A 17,685-nucleotide genomic window follows, 5' to 3' on the forward strand; every position below is an offset into this window, starting at 1 on the left:
ATATTTATACATATATTTTATGTATTCAGACAAGTGCAGCCTGCTCTAAGTTACCTATAATTTAATGTTTATAAAAGTGCATATACTGGTACATACGCACATCTAGAAATACACCTTTGCTACTGCCTCCCTTTTACAAAAAGCTGTTTAGCACACAGCTGTATTATTCTCACTCGCTGCTATTAAGTCCTTTATGATCTTTATTACACGATTTTAACTATTCAACTCCATCAAACTGCATGTAAGTATTTCTATGTATACATTTTTCTAAAGAAAAAACCTGTCCTATTTTCCTTTAAGAAGCTTTAAATCATGCATTGGTTTAGTAAACAGTCACTTCAGCGTGGATTTTAAAATCCCAGACAGTGTAAAATCTACTTCTGGAAAATGTCTGTATATTTAATTTCTTTTTAGTTACAAAAAATATATATAGGATTGAAACATACTGAATACATGTATCTCTCTGAGTGGCTATGTTTTAGCCTTATAGATAAATTAAAAAAAGTACACCCCTGCTAACAGGATGCAAAAATGGCCTCAAATAGACCATTACCTGTATTTAGTACAACTCAGTACATTAAAATGTTCAAGTCGGCTGTTCTCTCATTCTCTCAAGATGGTGTCAAAAGACTGAAGAGTGTATTTATACTCAGTATACAAAGGTGGGTGCACGTACCTAGTGCCATTTAATTACTCAGTACTTCCAAGGCTTCTAGGCTTTGCCTCCGGTGATAAAAGTTCTGAAATGATCTGAATGAAAGTTTAAGTAGAATTTTTTTTAATACATGATAAAAGCAAGTTGTGTTTAAAAGAAAAATGTACACGGAACAACCTGAAGTACTCACTGAAACAACTGTACAGAACTATTACAGATACAGAAAGAAATAATGGTGGACTTACTTCAAACAGAAGTAACACTTGATAACACCTGTAAAAACCTGCTTTGTTTTATTCTTCTACTGGGTTAAGAATTTGCAGCCATTCAGAAGAAGTAAAATTCAAACCACCTCACAATGTTTACATTTAAAGTTCTATACAGTGCAAATGTTTAAGACAGAATAACTCCCCCGTGAGACAGGTGACACTACTCAGTGTCAGTCTTCTGAAGATTCTTCAGTAAGTCTATTTACACATTAAGCTAAAGGTTCACTATATACGCTTTGAAGTTTGCTGAATATCAGCAGAAAAAATTGTGAACTAGCAGCAGTTGTGTTACAAGTATATGATGGTTACTTTAATGAATGCATGAAGTTTTCAAGGCTGTATTCAGTGTCATACTGCTCTTGATCCCATAGTTCTCCAAGGTTTTCGAGCACTGATTTCATTGATGCTTTCCCAGAAGAGGTAGAGGTATCAGCTTTTTCAGTTTTTCCATCCTTCCAGAAAAAAAACAACAATGTTTTCAGGAATATTTACTGATCATAAGCATGTATTCTTAATTTCTTTCTACAAGTCATTCCTGCAAAATTCTTTAAATCTGATGACTGGAAATTCTGGGGCGATTGCACAGGAAGTCCATGGAGATTAGAGTGCTGGAGCATCACTCTTTATCAAGAAAGGCTATGGAGCTGGGCTTGTTTAACTTGGAGAAGGTTCCAGGGAGACCTCACTGTGGCCTTCCAGTACTTGAGGGGAGCTTATTAACAGGAGAGGGACCAATCTTCGACACAGTCTGAAAGTGACTACACAAGGGGGAACAGCTTTAAACAAACTAAAAGGGAACATGCCTAACATCTGTTAGGCAGAAATTCCTTATTCAGAGAGAGGAGAGGATTCAGAGGAGCTGTGGATGTCCAATCCTTGGAAGCATTCAAGGCCTGCTTGGATGGGGCTCCGGACATCCTGAACTAGTGGGTGGCAGCCCTGCCCCTAGCAGAGAGGTTGGAACTGAGTAGGCTTTAAGGTCCCTTCCAACCTAAGCCATGCTGTGATTAATTTGGGAAAATACCACCTTCCTTCCTCCTGTTTTTCAGAGTTGCCTATTAGTCATTATTCCACTTTGTGTTCATCTGATGAACGCAATTCCAAGCAAGGCTTTCTCCAAGCTATTCTGTGGTTTTGGTAGCTATTTCTAAAAGATGTTTCTTTACCTTGTCAAGAGTGAAGAGATCAAGAAGCTGTTCTGTTCCCATGCTCTGCAGGCTAGCATTTTCTTGGCTGATCACTGTATTAGCAATGTTCATTTTGAACTTCTGAAGACCCATAATCTTCTCCTCCAGAGTTCCCCTGGTTATCAGGCGATACACGTTAACAACACGTTTCTGAAAGAATAAAAACAACAGTTAGCTGAAAGAAAAAACTATCATCTTCAGTATTCAAGGAAGTATCATCTTTTACTAATTGTTTAGGATGGCAGGGCTGTAGTTTGGTATACTCTTGGGTAACTGCATAGGTCTGTCTGATGGTTACAGAAAAGGAGTGCAGGGCTATGCCAGCACATAGTAGAGGCATCTGCAATATCAGTACTGAGGAAGTTAGGAATTTTGCTGTTTGTCAGATCTGTAGAGACCATAACAGCTAGTCACTTGTTCCCTGTCCAGGCATCAGAGAAGGACAGTTCTGTGGGGTTTCCCTTCAGTTCCTTGTTTTTGTTGCATCTGTTTCTCCACTAAAAGATCGATTCTTCCTCTGGATGCTTCTCAGCAGCTCAGTACAGAACAGAGGGGATTGTACCAAGCTGGTGAAGCAATACGAAAGTAGACCCTTCAACATCTGACATATTTTTTAGAAGTCAATATGACTGAAAACAAGGTGGAAACCAGTATAAATCACTTGTGTTATGTACTATAACCTTAATCTTATCCAAAATTCAAAGAAATGGGGAGCTCAGCAAGAGAAAATATATGGGAAGTTAAAGAGTTTTTTACCTGTCCAATACGGTGTGCCCGGTCCATGGCTTGCAGGTCTCTCATTGGGTTCCAGTCATGTTCTACAAACACTACTGTATCTGCCCCTGTTAAGTTAAGTCCCAATCCACCAACGTGAGTGGTAAGCAACAAAACATCTATTGATGGGTCATTATTAAACCTGAAAAAAAAAAATACAGTTAAGCATGGTAAAACTCATTAATAAGGATTGAAATATAAGCCTTAACTGCTGGAGGTTCCTTTGTTGATGTAATACTGAATAAGTAGTATAAAAACACAGAGTATCTTATTACTAATTACTAATAAAATCATAAACGAAATAGAACTAGCAGTAGTTAGGACATCTGCCCACTAGCAATAAAAATATTTGTACTGTTGGTCCTAGGTGAAATCAGGCGAGCAGGTCATGCAAGTAAATGCATGCATGAGTAAAATTATTAATCTCCTTAGAATTGTCTTCCTATTTCTATCCCTGATGTCAAAATTAAGATACACTTTTTTCCTACATTAATACATGCCAGTGATTTTGGGGTTCAGTCTTACTTCCATTAATACAGGAAAGAGCCATGTTAAATATGAAGTAGAAACACAGCTCTTTCTTTCCCATATCCCAAGTCCCTTAGGGTTCTTTGTAAAACTGTAATAATCTAGAGGTGATATAAAAAAAAGGACAGTCATTTGCTAGTTTAGGCATTTGTTTTCATGTGTCAGTTGTTAACTCCTGTTTTGTCTGTAATTTGGTTATGCCTTAACTCAGGTAATAGAGAGGGAGCAGATATTAGCAATTTTCTTCAGCAACACAGTTTCTAAAAAGTCACCCAATTACTTTAAAAGCAATACTTATGTTCTGATGCAGTCTCTTGCTAGTAACATAGGCTTTTACATGCAGAAGTGTGAGATTTTTATTTTTAATTTCTTTTAAACGTAAGTTAGACAGTGATGACATGCCAGGTGTCAGTTACAGACTATAAATAACTCACTGCAGTTGTTATTATATCAGTCATGAATGAATATGCTTACCGTGAAACAATGGAATGCCTCTGGCCAGCAGGTATGCTACCATCTAATCGTAAATAAGTGACTGAAGGTAACTGAGGTCTGAGGAGGTCATGTTCCACTATGTCCAGCATGCTCTTAAGTTGACAGAAGATAAGTATTCTGTGTTGGGCCACAACAGCTTCTGTACCACTCTCTGAAGATCCACCATTCCCCAAACCACAATCTAGCAGCAGCTTTAAGTAAAGAGAGTGTTAAATTAAAGCATATCAAAGTGACAGTAGATCCCATGTAAATGTAGACAAGGATGGACTGACAAAAGTAGAAGTAAGAGAAACTCAAACCAAGGAAGTCTGTGACAGCTATTCAGATGACACAGGGAAAAGTCTGACGCTACAGACAAACCATGACAAGTTTTCAAGAGTCAACAGAATATTCATTTTCTTCATTTTTCTGTATTTGCAGTAGAATTTGAAGTCTTTAACACAACCTAATTTTATTAAACTAATAATCTCCAGTATAGTAAATAGGAGTAAATCTGCAGTGAGATGGCCAAGAGTATACAGTTTCTTACAAGGCAGCAAAACTTTAGTGTAAAACTCATTACTTCCTATTCCACTTCTAATTTTGTGTTTCCTTAGTCAAACAGCAAAACAGGGCATAAACTTTAAAAGGAAACCCCTAGACTCGTTTTTATCTGCTACTTAACTCATGTTTTAAGATCAGTTTTCAGACTGATGGAACGTTAAAATCCTAAACCATAGCACCAGTAGAGACACATCAGGGCACAACATGTAAGTCTACTTACTTGTTTTAAAGCAGACAGCTTAGGTGCATGTTGGATATCTCGAAGGGATGAATTATGAGCTGCAAGTTGCTCTGTAATTCTTTTGTATTCTGGATGCTGGGTTGTTAGCACTAGTGCTGGATGGTTGCATAGCTTCCGTAAATACTGCAATGCCTTTAATTATTTAGGAAATGAATTTCAAAGAAACTGTTAGTAATGACGCAGTTACAGCCACTTAGCCATACTCTACAGGTTAGACTGTAAGGTATATTTTCATTCAACTAAATTCACCCTTTTAGATTAAAAAAACCTATATCTTAGACTGCATCCACAACTGTTAAAGCCATAACGATCTTGGTTCTTGTTACAAAGATGACCATTTACTACATCTTCATGAGAGTAGGGAACAGGTAAAAGAGGCATAGGAACTGTGAAGAACCCCCTGAGAATTACTGCTTCCACATAACTAAAGCTGAATTTGCAGTTCTGTAACACAGTGAACCTGCCCTTCTACCATTAAGGTAACTGGTTAATTCGTCAGTTGGTTGGACTGGACGATCTTGTAGGTCTCTTCCAACCTTGGTGATTCTATGGTCTATGATTCTATGCTTTGGAATCTTAATTTTGCAGTATAAGTTCTAAGGTGAAAGTTAGTAGACTCTAGTTTGAAGGTTTTGTACTCTTGATAATAAGTTTTTGATCGATAGTATTACGTACAAAAAAACCTAAATGCTAGTTGAGTGAATATAAGTAAGAAACTTGAATTCAGTTTTACATCACTATTGATACACTGTAACATAATTTAAGCATAACAGCTATACATCATCTTCCAGGCAAAAAAAATCTAAATATTTAACTTAGACTGTGTAGCTACAGTTGTGTAAGTTAACCATTATAATTTTTCAGTTCTAATTAAACACAGAAATATAATTACTATAAATAAGCAAACAAAGTCAGTGAAAATTGAAAAAGAAACTGTACCTGAAATACATGACCTGTAGCTTTAAGCTTTGGTTTTTCAGTTTCTTCACGTAGTGAAATTGAAGAAACTGTTTCATCAATGTCACATTTGGCACGAGACTTGGCAAAGTCTTCATAAAGCTGAACCTGCAGGCCAGGTTCCAGACAAAAGAATGAGTATGCATTTTCCTCACAAAAAAAACCCCATTTTTTCAAATCTAATTTCAAGTGCTGGTTCTAAATTAGTGGAAAACAAAGCAAGCTAGTTGATACGTAGCATAAGATCAACATTAACAGTGTAATCATTTGCAAGTGAATTTACTTCAGCTTGTAAAATATTTGTTAAGAAAAATCTATAGATGACGAAAAAAATTCTGGCTTAGTTCTAAAAGAACAATAAGGTAAAGTCTATTGGACTGCACTTAGGTATTGGTATTGCTGGGAATTTGTTCTTAGTCACGTGACCCTAGAGAATGTCAAGAGCTGACATAAAATTGATGTAGGCATACAGAACTGCTTGTTCTTATCTCTGTGCTGTAAAAAAGCCCTAAGCTTCCAGCCACTTTTTTAACATACCTGCAAAGGACTGAGAATACAGTAATAATCTTGAATAATTTTGGGTGGAAGATCTTGCAGTACATCCTCTTTCATTCTCCTTAGCAGGAATGGCAGAACTTGGCGGTGCAGTGCTTCCATTGCAAGAACCCCTAGTGAAGGGAACGTTATGGAAGCAAGTTATATTTTGTAGAAAACACTTCAAAACATTTAGAACATGCACAAAACCAACAACAAAAAAAATCCCACCACCCAAAACTAACGAACAACACTCATGTTGGAACTGGCTACACTTTAGCAGTTCTCATTTAAAGGGAAAAAAAAATAAACCCTAGGATTTTGACCCTCACCAGCCTCTTGTTCACGACTGGAGCTTCGGGCATCTCTACTTGCCAGTATTGGTTTGCCATAACGAGCTGCAAATTGGCGTTCAGTACCCAAAAATCCTGGCATAAGGAAGTCAAACAATGACCACAACTCTAAGACGTTGTTCTGAACATAAAAGAAACAGTTGTTAAATTCCTTTCAAAAGTAATGAATTGTTCCAAGTTATCAGGAATGTTTCCATACATATTTAATGCTGCCAGAAGAACATTCCAAATGTAACATTTAAGCACAATTTTGAACTCCTGAAACTCAGGGGCTCTTTCATCAGTCTAAGTTACATACATACATCAACACTTAAGTGGATTTTCTACAGTATCTGATGTTTTAAACCACACCCTCAGACAACAAAATCCAGGAGATTTCAGTGGCCTTAGTCTTGGATGGGACAGATACTCTGGGCATAAATCATTAGGGCAAAGCTCAAACTGTGGCGTTCTTCAAGTCAAGGTTCCTGCTAGCTTCACTTTAGAGGCATAAGGAAATTCTCTTTCCCTGCCCACTACCTTAGCAAGTGCTAGAGAATCCTTGAGTATCATGCTCTGTATATAGGCATCATGGAAAAGAAGATCTACTTTCAAGCATTTACTAATAAATGCTTATTTTACAGTGTGCACTTGGATCAAGAGAACTCTGATCAGCAGTACAATAAAACAGAATGCAAAATGCTTGTTTTCACTACTCACCAAGCTCCTTAGAGAAAAGGACAGCAGTTACCTGAATTGGTGTCCCAGAAAGAATTATCCTGTAATTGGCAGTCAGCTGCTTTACTGCTTTTGACAGTTTTGTTTTTCCATTTTTTATTACATGGCCTTCATCAAGAATGCAGTAATTAAACTTAATATTTCTAGAAAATAAGAAAATAGAATTAAGTAGCATTTTAAATTCTAAATCATTAAAACCTCAGAAAACAAAGCAATTCTTACCTGAAGAAATCAATGTCATTTCTCACAACATCATATGAAGCCACTATGAGATTGTGCCTTTTCACCTGGTATTGTAATCTTCAGGAGGAAAAAAAAGAAAAAGACATCATAAATGAAGCATCCCTTGCCTTTATATTATTATTGTAAACTTAGAAGTACCGTTACGTGTTTCACCATCACCACAGACTACGTTTCAGTAATCAAATGAACTGCAAAGTAACGTGATATTCTACTGTACCTAAATCACAGACACCAAGTGCAAAATGCATTACCTTGCTCTCTCAGTAGGAGGTCCTGTATAGTGCAAAGGATTAAGGTATTCTTTGGAGCAAAATTTTCCCACTTCATCCACCCAGTGTCCTGTGAGCGTAGGAGGGCACACCACCAACGATGGAAGCGGTACACTGTCCACCAGTTTTGTTCTTGCATATTCTTGAGCCCTTTAAGAACATCAAAACAAAGTGTTTTGGGGTTTGTTTGTTATTTTTCCTCTCCTAGAGGGTGGTAGTGGTTTTATTCTGTAATTTTTTTGTTCTCTAATTTGAAAACAGAATCTCAGAATACATGTGGTTGGAAGGGAGTCTAGAGGCCATCTGGTCCAACCCCCAGCTCAAGCCGGACCACCTATACCTGGTTGTCCAGGACAACAAATCATAACCACAGATAGAACTTGTACAAGCCCTTATGATAGAACATTTGCTTAAGCTTACCTGAGGCAATGATCGCTTGCAAGAATACAAATGGACTGTAAAGTTTTTCCTAAGCCCATATCATCACAAAGAATTCCATGAAGCTTATATTTATTAAGAAACGCCAGCCAGTTCACTCCATCCTGAAATCAGAAAATGAAGAAACACCTCAGAATTAAAAAATAGCTTTTGGCTAGCTAAACTTCACTTACAACAACTGTGAATTATATTATTCAACACTGCAAAACTGAGTCTGTCTCCCCGCCCAACACTGTTTACATACACATGCAAACTCCCAAGTGCAAATAGCTGGTGCATCTAACAGGTGCTTAAGGTCCATTAATCCAAAAGGACATGCCTATAAATGCATCTGCTATAGCCCAGTTACTCAAAAATCAATGGGGAAATGACAGTAGAAGTGTAAAGTGGCCAAGTGTTACAGTGAGGCCTGGCCCTGCAGTGGCAAGCTGCTGCAGACAGCCTTAGCAAGGCAGACCCCATTGGTCACTGAGTAAAATTATGAGGAAGAAAAAAATATAGAAATTATTATAAATTGAGTGTATTACTTAATTTGGTCTTCTTTACCCATGCACACTGTTCAGTTAATAAGAAAATGATTCTAATTAAACAAAACAAACAAAAACACTCACAAAGCAAAATACGTTAACACCCAAACTTCTTCATAAAACCCTAGCAGACTGGAAATTACTGTTCTTGTTAAAAAAGAAAAAATACAAGCTCTTACCTGCTGGTATTTTCTAAGCTCTGCTTTGATTGGTACTGGAATTTTATAGTTTTCCAGTTTTTTTCCATCTAACAATTGTTCCAGAAAGTGCCGTTCTTTAGCTTTCATTCGAATTAATTCTTCAGACATGTTTGGTGGATCTGGTATACCAGCCTAAAACAGTATTTTTAAGGCAACAGTGTTAGGGCTGTGGTACTTAACTCTCACTGATGATAAGAAATAAAACCTCATACTAGGGTGGACATTTGGTGAGGGCTCTTCCCTCCCAGCCTTGTGCTGGCAGGGCAGTGTGAGAAGCTGAAACATCCTTGGCTTGTGTAAGCGCTGCTCTGCAATAGCCCAAACATCTCTGTGATATCAGCATTATCCCTGTCCTAAATCCGGAGCAGCACATTGCAGCAGCTAGGAAGAACATAAATTCTATCCCAGCTGAAATCAGGACAGCTGTCTGCAGGGAACAGGGCTGGCTGTGGCACCACCCAGCATTTGGAGAAGGTTGGATTCAGTCATCTCCAGAAGTCCCTTCCAGTTCTGTGATTCTGTGATTTTAAAAAACAGATGGCAAAGATCTGCAATCTTCTCAACTTCATAAATCCAGGAAATTCTACGGCTCAGCAAAAGAAATGAAGTATTAATAGCGAACTGACAAGCAAGATGAAGCATGTGCTAAAAGGAAGCCAAAACGTGTAAAGCACAGCACATCAGCTTTGTTTATCGTAACTTTACTATTACTGAACTTTTTTTTTTCTTGAGGTTGAAATAAGTTCCTGAAGTATACTCCCATAAAAACTTACTTAATTAGTCTACTTGCTCCTCCGTTTCTACTGACCCCAACCTCCTACAATTATTTAATTTAAATTACTTCTTTGTCCTCCCATTTAAAAATCATTAGCATTCAAAAGACTACCCCTCAAATCTGGTATTTTCTAGTATTTTCTCTTATTAATCTACTTCACATGACTAAGCTTTTGTACTTAATACACATCCATACTGAATCTCCTTATCTATTCATCAGTTCATATTAAGTAAGTTCGTAATTATGGAAAAGAAACATGAACTGGGCATACATACTTCAGTAAGTAATAAAACAAGTGTTCTACATTTAAAGAGTTACTCAGTTAAATTAGCACAGCTTTAAAAAATGTAACCCACAAGTATTCCAAAGTACTGCGTTTAACACGGATGTGAAGAGAACTGCATTGGAATGAACAGCAGCACACCAGTTAGCTCATCTCCCTAGAAATTCATTTCTGCTGTGCTCACTTTCAACCTGAACGTTTAGTGTAAGCATACTGAAAGCGGTCCCCTTCTAAGGCAGATTTTAAACTTTCCTTACGCTAAATTATAAATCAAGACAATAATAGATACTAAACCAATTAAGTTGGCAACTTTTTTTTTTTTTTCATTAAAAAGGCATATAATTCTCAGCTGTCTTCTATTACCCTCTGGTGGTGAAGATCAGTTACTTGGAAGTCTTGAAGTGCAACATTAAAAAATGTTGGAGGTATGCAAGTTGCAGCAGGAAGAGTGAAAAACAGAAGCAAATCTGTGCTGATTAATCACTACTGGGTAATACTGATGAGTTTGCCAAAAGCTGTGGAATTTGGTTTCTGAGTTTAGAAGAACGTATTAGTTTCAGTTTATCTTGGCTTGTATCAGGAGTGGTATGGTGAGCAGCACTAGGGTACTCAACACTTGGTGAGGCCCCCACCACAAGTACTGTGTTCAGTACTTGTGCATCTCAATAAAGAAAGGGCATCAAGGTACTGGAGCAGGACCAAAGGAGGGCAACAATGCTTGTGAAAGCCCTGGTGAATATGTCCTAAGAGGAGCAACTGAAGGAACTGGGGCAGTTTAGTCTGGGATAGAGGAGGCTGAGGGAACACCTTATTGCTCTCTTCAAATACTGAAAGGTGACTGCAGTGAGAGTGGGGTTGGTCTCTTCTCACTGGTGACAGGACAAGGGGAAATGGACTCAAGTTGGTGTAGGTTGGATATAAGGAAGAAATTCTTTACAGAAAGGGTTGTGGTTGTTAAGCACTGGAATAGGCTCCCCTGGGAGGTGGCTGAGTCACCATCACTGAATGCGTTTAAAATTTGGATGTGATGCTCAGGGATATGATTTAGCCATGGGTTGTTAGAGTTTGGGTAGTATGGTCTGATTGCAGTTGGACTTGATGATTTTGAAGGCCTTTTCCAACCTGAGCAATTCTGTTATTCAGTGATTCAGAGGGGATGGAAACGTTTTGTTCAGTGTGTCTGGTATGACTTTTGGTTCTAGGAGAAAAACAGTGTTGATAACACACTGAGTTTAGAGTTGGCTACTAAGCATTGTTGTACAGAGCCAAGGCCATTCTTGGCTAAGGCCCCAAGGAGCTATGAGGGAACAGAATTAGAACAGCTGATTTGAACTGACCAAAGGGATATTCCATACCATACAACATAATGTGGAATGAGTTTTGAAGAGGGAGTGAGAATTCATTTGTCTCTCTTCCACCGTTCTTGGGACTAGCTAGGCATGGGTTGGGGGGGGAGAGTAAGCAATTGTGCATTACATATTATGTACATTTGTTTCTATACACATTCATATATACACACACACAAATATATATATACATACAAATATATATAATGTGTATAGTATATTGATATATATACAAATATATACATGCACAGCATATGTATCAACATATACATACATATGACTATATGTGTATGTGTACATATAACTATTATCCTTTTCTTTTTCTCTATTTCTCTATCCTAGTAAATAGATTTTATCTCAACCCATGAGTTATACTTTTTTGTTTTTTTTTTAACTCCCTCCACCATCACACTGGCAAGGAGAGAGATAGAGCAAATGACTGTGGTGCTCAGCCACCTGCCAGGTTAAACCACAGCAAAGAGCTAGGAGTTAACTCATTGTACTCATCTTCACTCTACTTCTATTTCTGCTATTTCATTTTTCTGTTTAAATCAGTGTACAAATTTATACCACATAAACAATCACCATATACAGGAAAACAAACATACAACTTCTAGGCAGCTTTACATACCAAATTAACATATACACTTTAACTTTGGGTACACAGTTTAATTGAACTTCCTATGAAGATGATTTTTATTTTAACGCTGATTTAGAAAATGCTAGCAAAAGGGCTCATTTTTCTAATTTTACATCATAAAGAATATATCATCAGTTGGTATGGACTGAATATCTAAAATAGTTATTTATTCAGCATTTAATGAACCAGAGGCTTGGGCTTCGTGCCTGATGGAAGAGTGGAGACAAAACAGTTCATATTCTCATTATACTTACAACTGTAACTTACCTCAAGAGGCATTAGTCTGATCAGTGTTGCGAAGCACTGAGTAGCCATGAAACGTACACTGTCTGTCTGATCACTCATTCTACCCAGAACTGGAACTACCAGAAGAACAATGTATGGAACAATACCTACATCTAGCTGTTCCATTACACCTGAATCATCTATTAAGGAAATGGTGTTCACATGTTCAGGATTGTCTGACATCATTATAAACCTGGCAGTTTCACATACAAGTTATTAATTACTTCAGATGAACAAGAATTCTACTAAGAAAGGAATGAAAAAAAACTGTCTGATGTACCCAGTTACACTTAGGGCAAACCCAGTGAATTCCTCTACTGACCTCAGTGCACTTTGGTGACACTAAACATAAACTTCCTTACTATTTTTCAATTTTAGTACTTTTCAGTTTAGTTTCTCTTCAAGCTTGTTATTGGAGTGCAATGCAGTTTTCCACATTCAGCATTCTGAAGAATGTTGAACTGCTTCCACCAAAACTTCACTTGATAAATAATGAAGAAAATAATTAAGAAATCTCACAGGAGAAAAAGAACATTTCATCTCAGTCCCCTTCCCATTATTTTCAGGTAACAGTTTTTGTTCCTCCAAATTATGCAACTGAAGAGAGGCTTCTGCATTTCTGAATACTCAAGCAAGGATACATGCAAGTGCTTCAATTGCACCTTCTTGTTTGGTGTTGTCATCTATTGCTCCCAGCCATGGTAGAACTTGCTCTAGAAATATATTCATTGTTTCCATGGTAGCTATTTTGCTCATAACACCTACACAGCGAGCAGCCATGTGTCTCACTGCAGTGCTGGGATGTTGAAGGCACATACAAAGATGAGGCAAATGCTCAATTAACTGAACAGAGGATGGAGGAAAAAAAAGAAAGTTAGAATGAGCTGTTAAAAAATATTACTGAATTATTTTCCAGCAAAAGGTTTGTTTAAGCCATTTTTGCCTCCCAAAGAGTGCTTAAAATGGTTCCTTCACATGATCACACTGTTTGGAACTGAAAAATTCTTTCAGAAGAAAAATACAATTTAACACCCAACAATTATTACTCCCCAAATACAGAGAACATTCAGAGTAACAAAATATTTAGTATTTTAGTAAAAGTGTGAGTTAAAACAAAACTTTTTAATTAAAAAGGTGCTTAACACTGGAAAAAAATACAGTAAGCACTCTGAACTTTTTATAGAGTCATTCTAGATTATAGATGCTGATTAAAAAATCCTTTCAGCCTGCAAATTTGTCCCAGACTCATCTCATTTAGAAAACCTGTCCCATTTTAGAAAAACCTAAAAAGAAGCTGTACAAAACAAAGATCTCAAAGAGTGTCAGTGAACAGACTGAACTGCTTCATACAAAAAGCTGTTTTAGAACTTCATTACCAGAGGATGAAGCTGAATATCCATTGAGGCTGCTGTTATTTCAAAAACCTGTAGAGAGTTTACTAACTCTTGGGCAGGAGCATCTCCTTTTTCCAGCAAGGACTTTCGATCTGTTATAAACAGAAAAGGGGTTCAATTTCAGATTATCAAGCTGTCCCCATCCTACTAGTCCCCCAACTTAAAATTCAAGTATAATTACCAAAATTATTTATGTAAATGTTGTTCCTTAATGAACCAACCATAGCATCCCAGAGATGTGGCAATCCCTTTGCCATTTCAGCACCAAAATGTTTTGCTATAGTAGACAAGGCAAACTCAGCTCCTCTTCTCTGAACAACATATGGTTTCTGAGCCTGGAATTGAAGAATTTATAATGAAGTAGTAAGGACAGGATGAAGTACATCTTGTTTCAAACAAGCTTACTTTAGTAAACAAATGTAAAAGATGATGAAAATGAAGTTTCCTCATTTTGTAAACAGAAGCACGTAATATTTAGTACAAGTGTTGTCAGATTATGAACATAAGGTCAACTTCAGAAAGCTTATTTCCACATTCAGAAGTGGTATGAAAACTTACTGTGCAGGCCCTACACTGTAAGATTACTTTGCAATTTATGTTAGACAAAAAAGAAAAAAAAAGAAAAAACACATAGCAAAAATATCACTCACACAACCACACTGTTGATTTCCCTGAATTATGTTTATTTATAAGGAGGCTCCCATCATTACCTAGGCATCTGATTTTGACGGTGGCTACCTCCCACACATCTGCTTGTTGATTTTTTCTTTGCAAATTGTTCTTCATTATTTGCACGTTAAAAAAAAAATAAGGCAAGTCTTTTATAGCTGTTTATTTTCTATAAATTTCAGGATGCAGCTTTTACTGACGTGGCATGTCAGCACTAGGTTTTCCAGTTGGTTCCAATTCTAGAACTTCAGGTATTGCCAATATTGAGGACACCAGTAACAGCAACTTTCCAAAAGCAGTGCTGTATTTGTTATTAAGTCCTTCTCCTGCTCCCACCCTCTTCAGAGAGTGAAACTGATACACATCACTAACATTTAAAAATAAAATCCACAATGCTGTTCAGCGATCACGGTTCTGACTAGCATCATATTAAATCCTTTGGTAGCTTTTTAAGAATAAAAGAGTAACAATAAAGGTTTAGCACATCAAGTGTGTAAGTCAGGTGTACATCCTAAATACAGCTGAAATTTAAGCAGTTCTTAAAGTTTCAGTTTCCACTGTTTATCAACATAATCAAATCTCAGTGTAGATAACAAAGCACAATCACAGCTCAGTTAGAAATTTCTTTTGTGTGGATTTATATTGAGATACTGATATCCTGGTAACAAATGTGAGGTATTTCAGAAGAATTAACTGGCTTAATGACACACAAAAGATTTAAGACATCATCATCATAAATTAACATAGGCTGCTTGCCTCACAGAATTATATATTGACTTGATTCTCTTGGGGTGAAGATCCTGGGCAACCTTTTTGTAGAACTACTGATTTCAGCGTGTTCAAACTAATAAAGGGGAGGAGTGAGCATGCAAATTTTTCAGCTTTACCTCATCGAGTTCTGTAGGAATACTTGCACTACTGCCAGTGGGGAGGTCTGCAATTGGGGCTTTTGGAGCTTTTGGAGTAGGACCTCTTCGACTTGTGATGGCGAAAGCAGCTTTCTGGTGTCTGTACAGTGTAATTATTCCCCTGTACTTAGTAACTGTATGATGCATCCCATCTTTGTCAGAGTTGGGTCCTAAGGGAGAAGAAAGAATAGCTGAAAACAGTTTAAGCTGTGGTTTAAAATGTAGGTGGAAGTGATAGCCACTTACAAATCTTCCGCAGATCTCTAAGTGCTTTGAAAACTACGGATAAGTGTCATTGTTCTCAGGGATGGAAATAATTAAGTACAAAAAGTTACTTAATGTTAAGAGCGTTATTAGAGACTTGGCAAGGAAATCTAACATGCACACTGCCAGGCTAACGACTCTCATTCATCAAGAAACAAGTGAAGTAAAAACCAGCAACGTCCTAAAGACTAAAACTTTTTACCCTTTGAAAATAGTTCAAGACTTTTATCATGAAACAAAAGCAGATGAATATCTCTGGATTTGTTGATGTTTCTACTTAGGCTAATCATCTTAATTTTTGATTGGATATGAATTTACTATTCTAGCCTGAGATGAAGGAGCAGACATTAAGAAAGCAGTAACATGTCTAATGGTCAAACCTGAAAGTTTGCTAAAGATTTTATAAATATTAAGGTTTTAATTTGTGTTCTTCATTAAATCCACATATTTTTAGCAGTGGATAGTCACTTTAAGAAACTCCATGACCACAGCAAGCACAGGATTTTTTGTTAATCTCAAACAACAGTCCTCATCTGTTGTCATCTTGTTATGTTCTACAGACTTACTACTAAGTCAGATCTTTTCCCATTCTTTCTGACAAGCTACTTTCTGGTTTCAAATTGACTCCATTTCAATGAAATGTTTAATAGCACACGTAAATGACACGCATTAGAAATTGATAGTGACTGGTGAACAAGAGTAAGTAAACTGAAAACAGGAACTAAGGTATATTACAGAAAGTTCGTGAAAATTAAACACTATTAGTCTATATGCTGTGTGGAACTGCAGGATACCTGAATGAAGTCATTACTAATAAATATTCAGTTGCTGGCATTTTAGTATACTGAAAGGAAGGCTCACTCAAATACTCATTTTTAGCAGTTCAGAGATAAGCACAGATACTTGAAGAATCCTAGCAGTTTTATATAGCGTACCTTTTGAATTTTCATTGCCACTCTGAGGCTGTGCAGGACACGCTGCTAGTGGGGTGAGATGTGGATCCACACAGAGGGAATTGCAGAGATTTTTTATTATCTTGGAGTTAGGACAAGGAGACCTTGTCATACACTGCTGAAGTAATTTTGCTATGCATGAAGCCACGTAGTTTTGTACTAGTGTATTCTCCTCTTTTCTGATAGCTTCCATTAAAGGTTTTATAACAGGATTTAATTTTTCTGGCAGTTGCTGCAAATTCACAACTGCACATGCAGCAAAAGTATGGACTCGCAGATGCAGCACTTGCCACTCTTGATTTGTTTCTGTAACAGTCATTTGGACTTGCTGTCGTTTACTATCCAACTGTTGTAGAATTTTCGGATTCAAAGTAAAAGATGATGTCACATCATTGAAAACAGAAGTAACCTGATGAAGAGAAAAAGTTACAAGTCTATTTCATTTACTGTAAAATGGGACAACCTCGGAATAGCAGTTTTCACAGCAGAACATGAGCCACTTCTGATGGTTATCTTTATCTCCATTTTTACCAGAAAACCATGAGAAGTGCTCCAAAAACAGTGTCTGGAATCTTGAATTCCAGGTTAAGGGGAAAATTAGGCATGTTAAGAACATTTCAATTCTGTATTCCCAAATCTAGAAGAATTTAGGTACTTCCCAAAAGGTATCCTCTATTCATCAAATATATCCAGATTTTAAGTCTACCAGTAAGTAAGCAGAAGATAGATAAGTGAAGGAGAATACATTTTGAATACAATAGGCCAGAAAGGATGTGCACAGTTCTGTGCATGAGGAAGTTCTATGGTTTTCTTTCGAAGCAGTACAGGCTGATGTAAAACTTAAGGTCAACAACAGAGTAGTTGGCAGCACTTGCTGTACTCCCCATTTTCCCCCCAGACAGGTGACCATTGTTGCTTCATTCTGTCACAGGAAACGGACTGCAAGCAAGAAGGAATTGTGGGAACACTAAGCTTATTCTACAGACAGGACACTTGACTCTGAATTAGGTGAAAAATGTAGGTGAAAAGTGGTAACTTTTGAGAGAGTGAGGGTGTTTTGTGCTTTTTTTTTTTTGTACATTTTATTTTTAATTGCCTTCTACTTTTAAATGTTTCAGTCTTTCAACTATGAAGCAATATTGATATATCAAGTACTACTCCACATGACCTTGATTAAGGGAATGAACAAGGGATGAAGAAAAAATGTACTGCTAGAAGCACAACATTTTTACATGGAG

General features: G+C 37.1%; 1 protein-coding gene across 4 annotated transcripts in view; it reads right to left on the reverse strand.

Moving 5' to 3' along the window:
- Window positions 1-929: 929 nt before the first annotated feature.
- Window positions 930-17,685, reverse strand: part of BTAF1 (B-TFIID TATA-box binding protein associated factor 1) — a 41,724-nt gene continuing 24,968 nt past the window's right edge. For 3 of the 4 annotated variants that reach the window (XM_065746710.1, XM_065746711.1, XM_065746712.1), the window contains 19 exons: window positions 16,430-16,856; window positions 15,210-15,400; window positions 13,835-13,988; window positions 13,636-13,745; window positions 12,901-13,102; window positions 12,242-12,390; window positions 8,910-9,062; window positions 8,186-8,307; window positions 7,748-7,915; window positions 7,476-7,553; window positions 7,267-7,396; window positions 6,516-6,657; window positions 6,187-6,317; window positions 5,632-5,757; window positions 4,672-4,824; window positions 3,888-4,099; window positions 2,868-3,027; window positions 2,091-2,261; window positions 930-1,376 (listed from right to left, as the gene is read on the reverse strand). In XM_065746710.1, coding sequence (XP_065602782.1) covers window positions 1,230-1,376; window positions 2,091-2,261; window positions 2,868-3,027; window positions 3,888-4,099; window positions 4,672-4,824; window positions 5,632-5,757; window positions 6,187-6,317; window positions 6,516-6,657; window positions 7,267-7,396; window positions 7,476-7,553; window positions 7,748-7,915; window positions 8,186-8,307; window positions 8,910-9,062; window positions 12,242-12,390; window positions 12,901-13,102; window positions 13,636-13,745; window positions 13,835-13,988; window positions 15,210-15,400; window positions 16,430-16,856 — 3,126 coding nt within the window. In that variant the 3' untranslated portion in view covers window positions 930-1,229. Of the gene's footprint in view, window positions 1,377-2,090; window positions 2,262-2,867; window positions 3,028-3,887; window positions 4,100-4,671; window positions 4,825-5,631; window positions 5,758-6,186; window positions 6,318-6,515; window positions 6,658-7,266; window positions 7,397-7,475; window positions 7,554-7,747; window positions 7,916-8,185; window positions 8,308-8,909; window positions 9,063-12,241; window positions 12,391-12,900; window positions 13,103-13,635; window positions 13,746-13,834; window positions 13,989-15,209; window positions 15,401-16,429; window positions 16,857-17,685 lie in introns of those variants that run through there. The other variant, XM_065746713.1, reaches the window with a different exon arrangement.

Source organism: Cyrtonyx montezumae, unplaced genomic scaffold (assembly GCF_038088225.1).
Source record: "Cyrtonyx montezumae isolate F1298 unplaced genomic scaffold, pur_monq_1.0 scaffold_4, whole genome shotgun sequence".
Classification (NCBI taxonomy): Eukaryota; Metazoa; Chordata; class Aves; order Galliformes; family Odontophoridae; genus Cyrtonyx; species Cyrtonyx montezumae.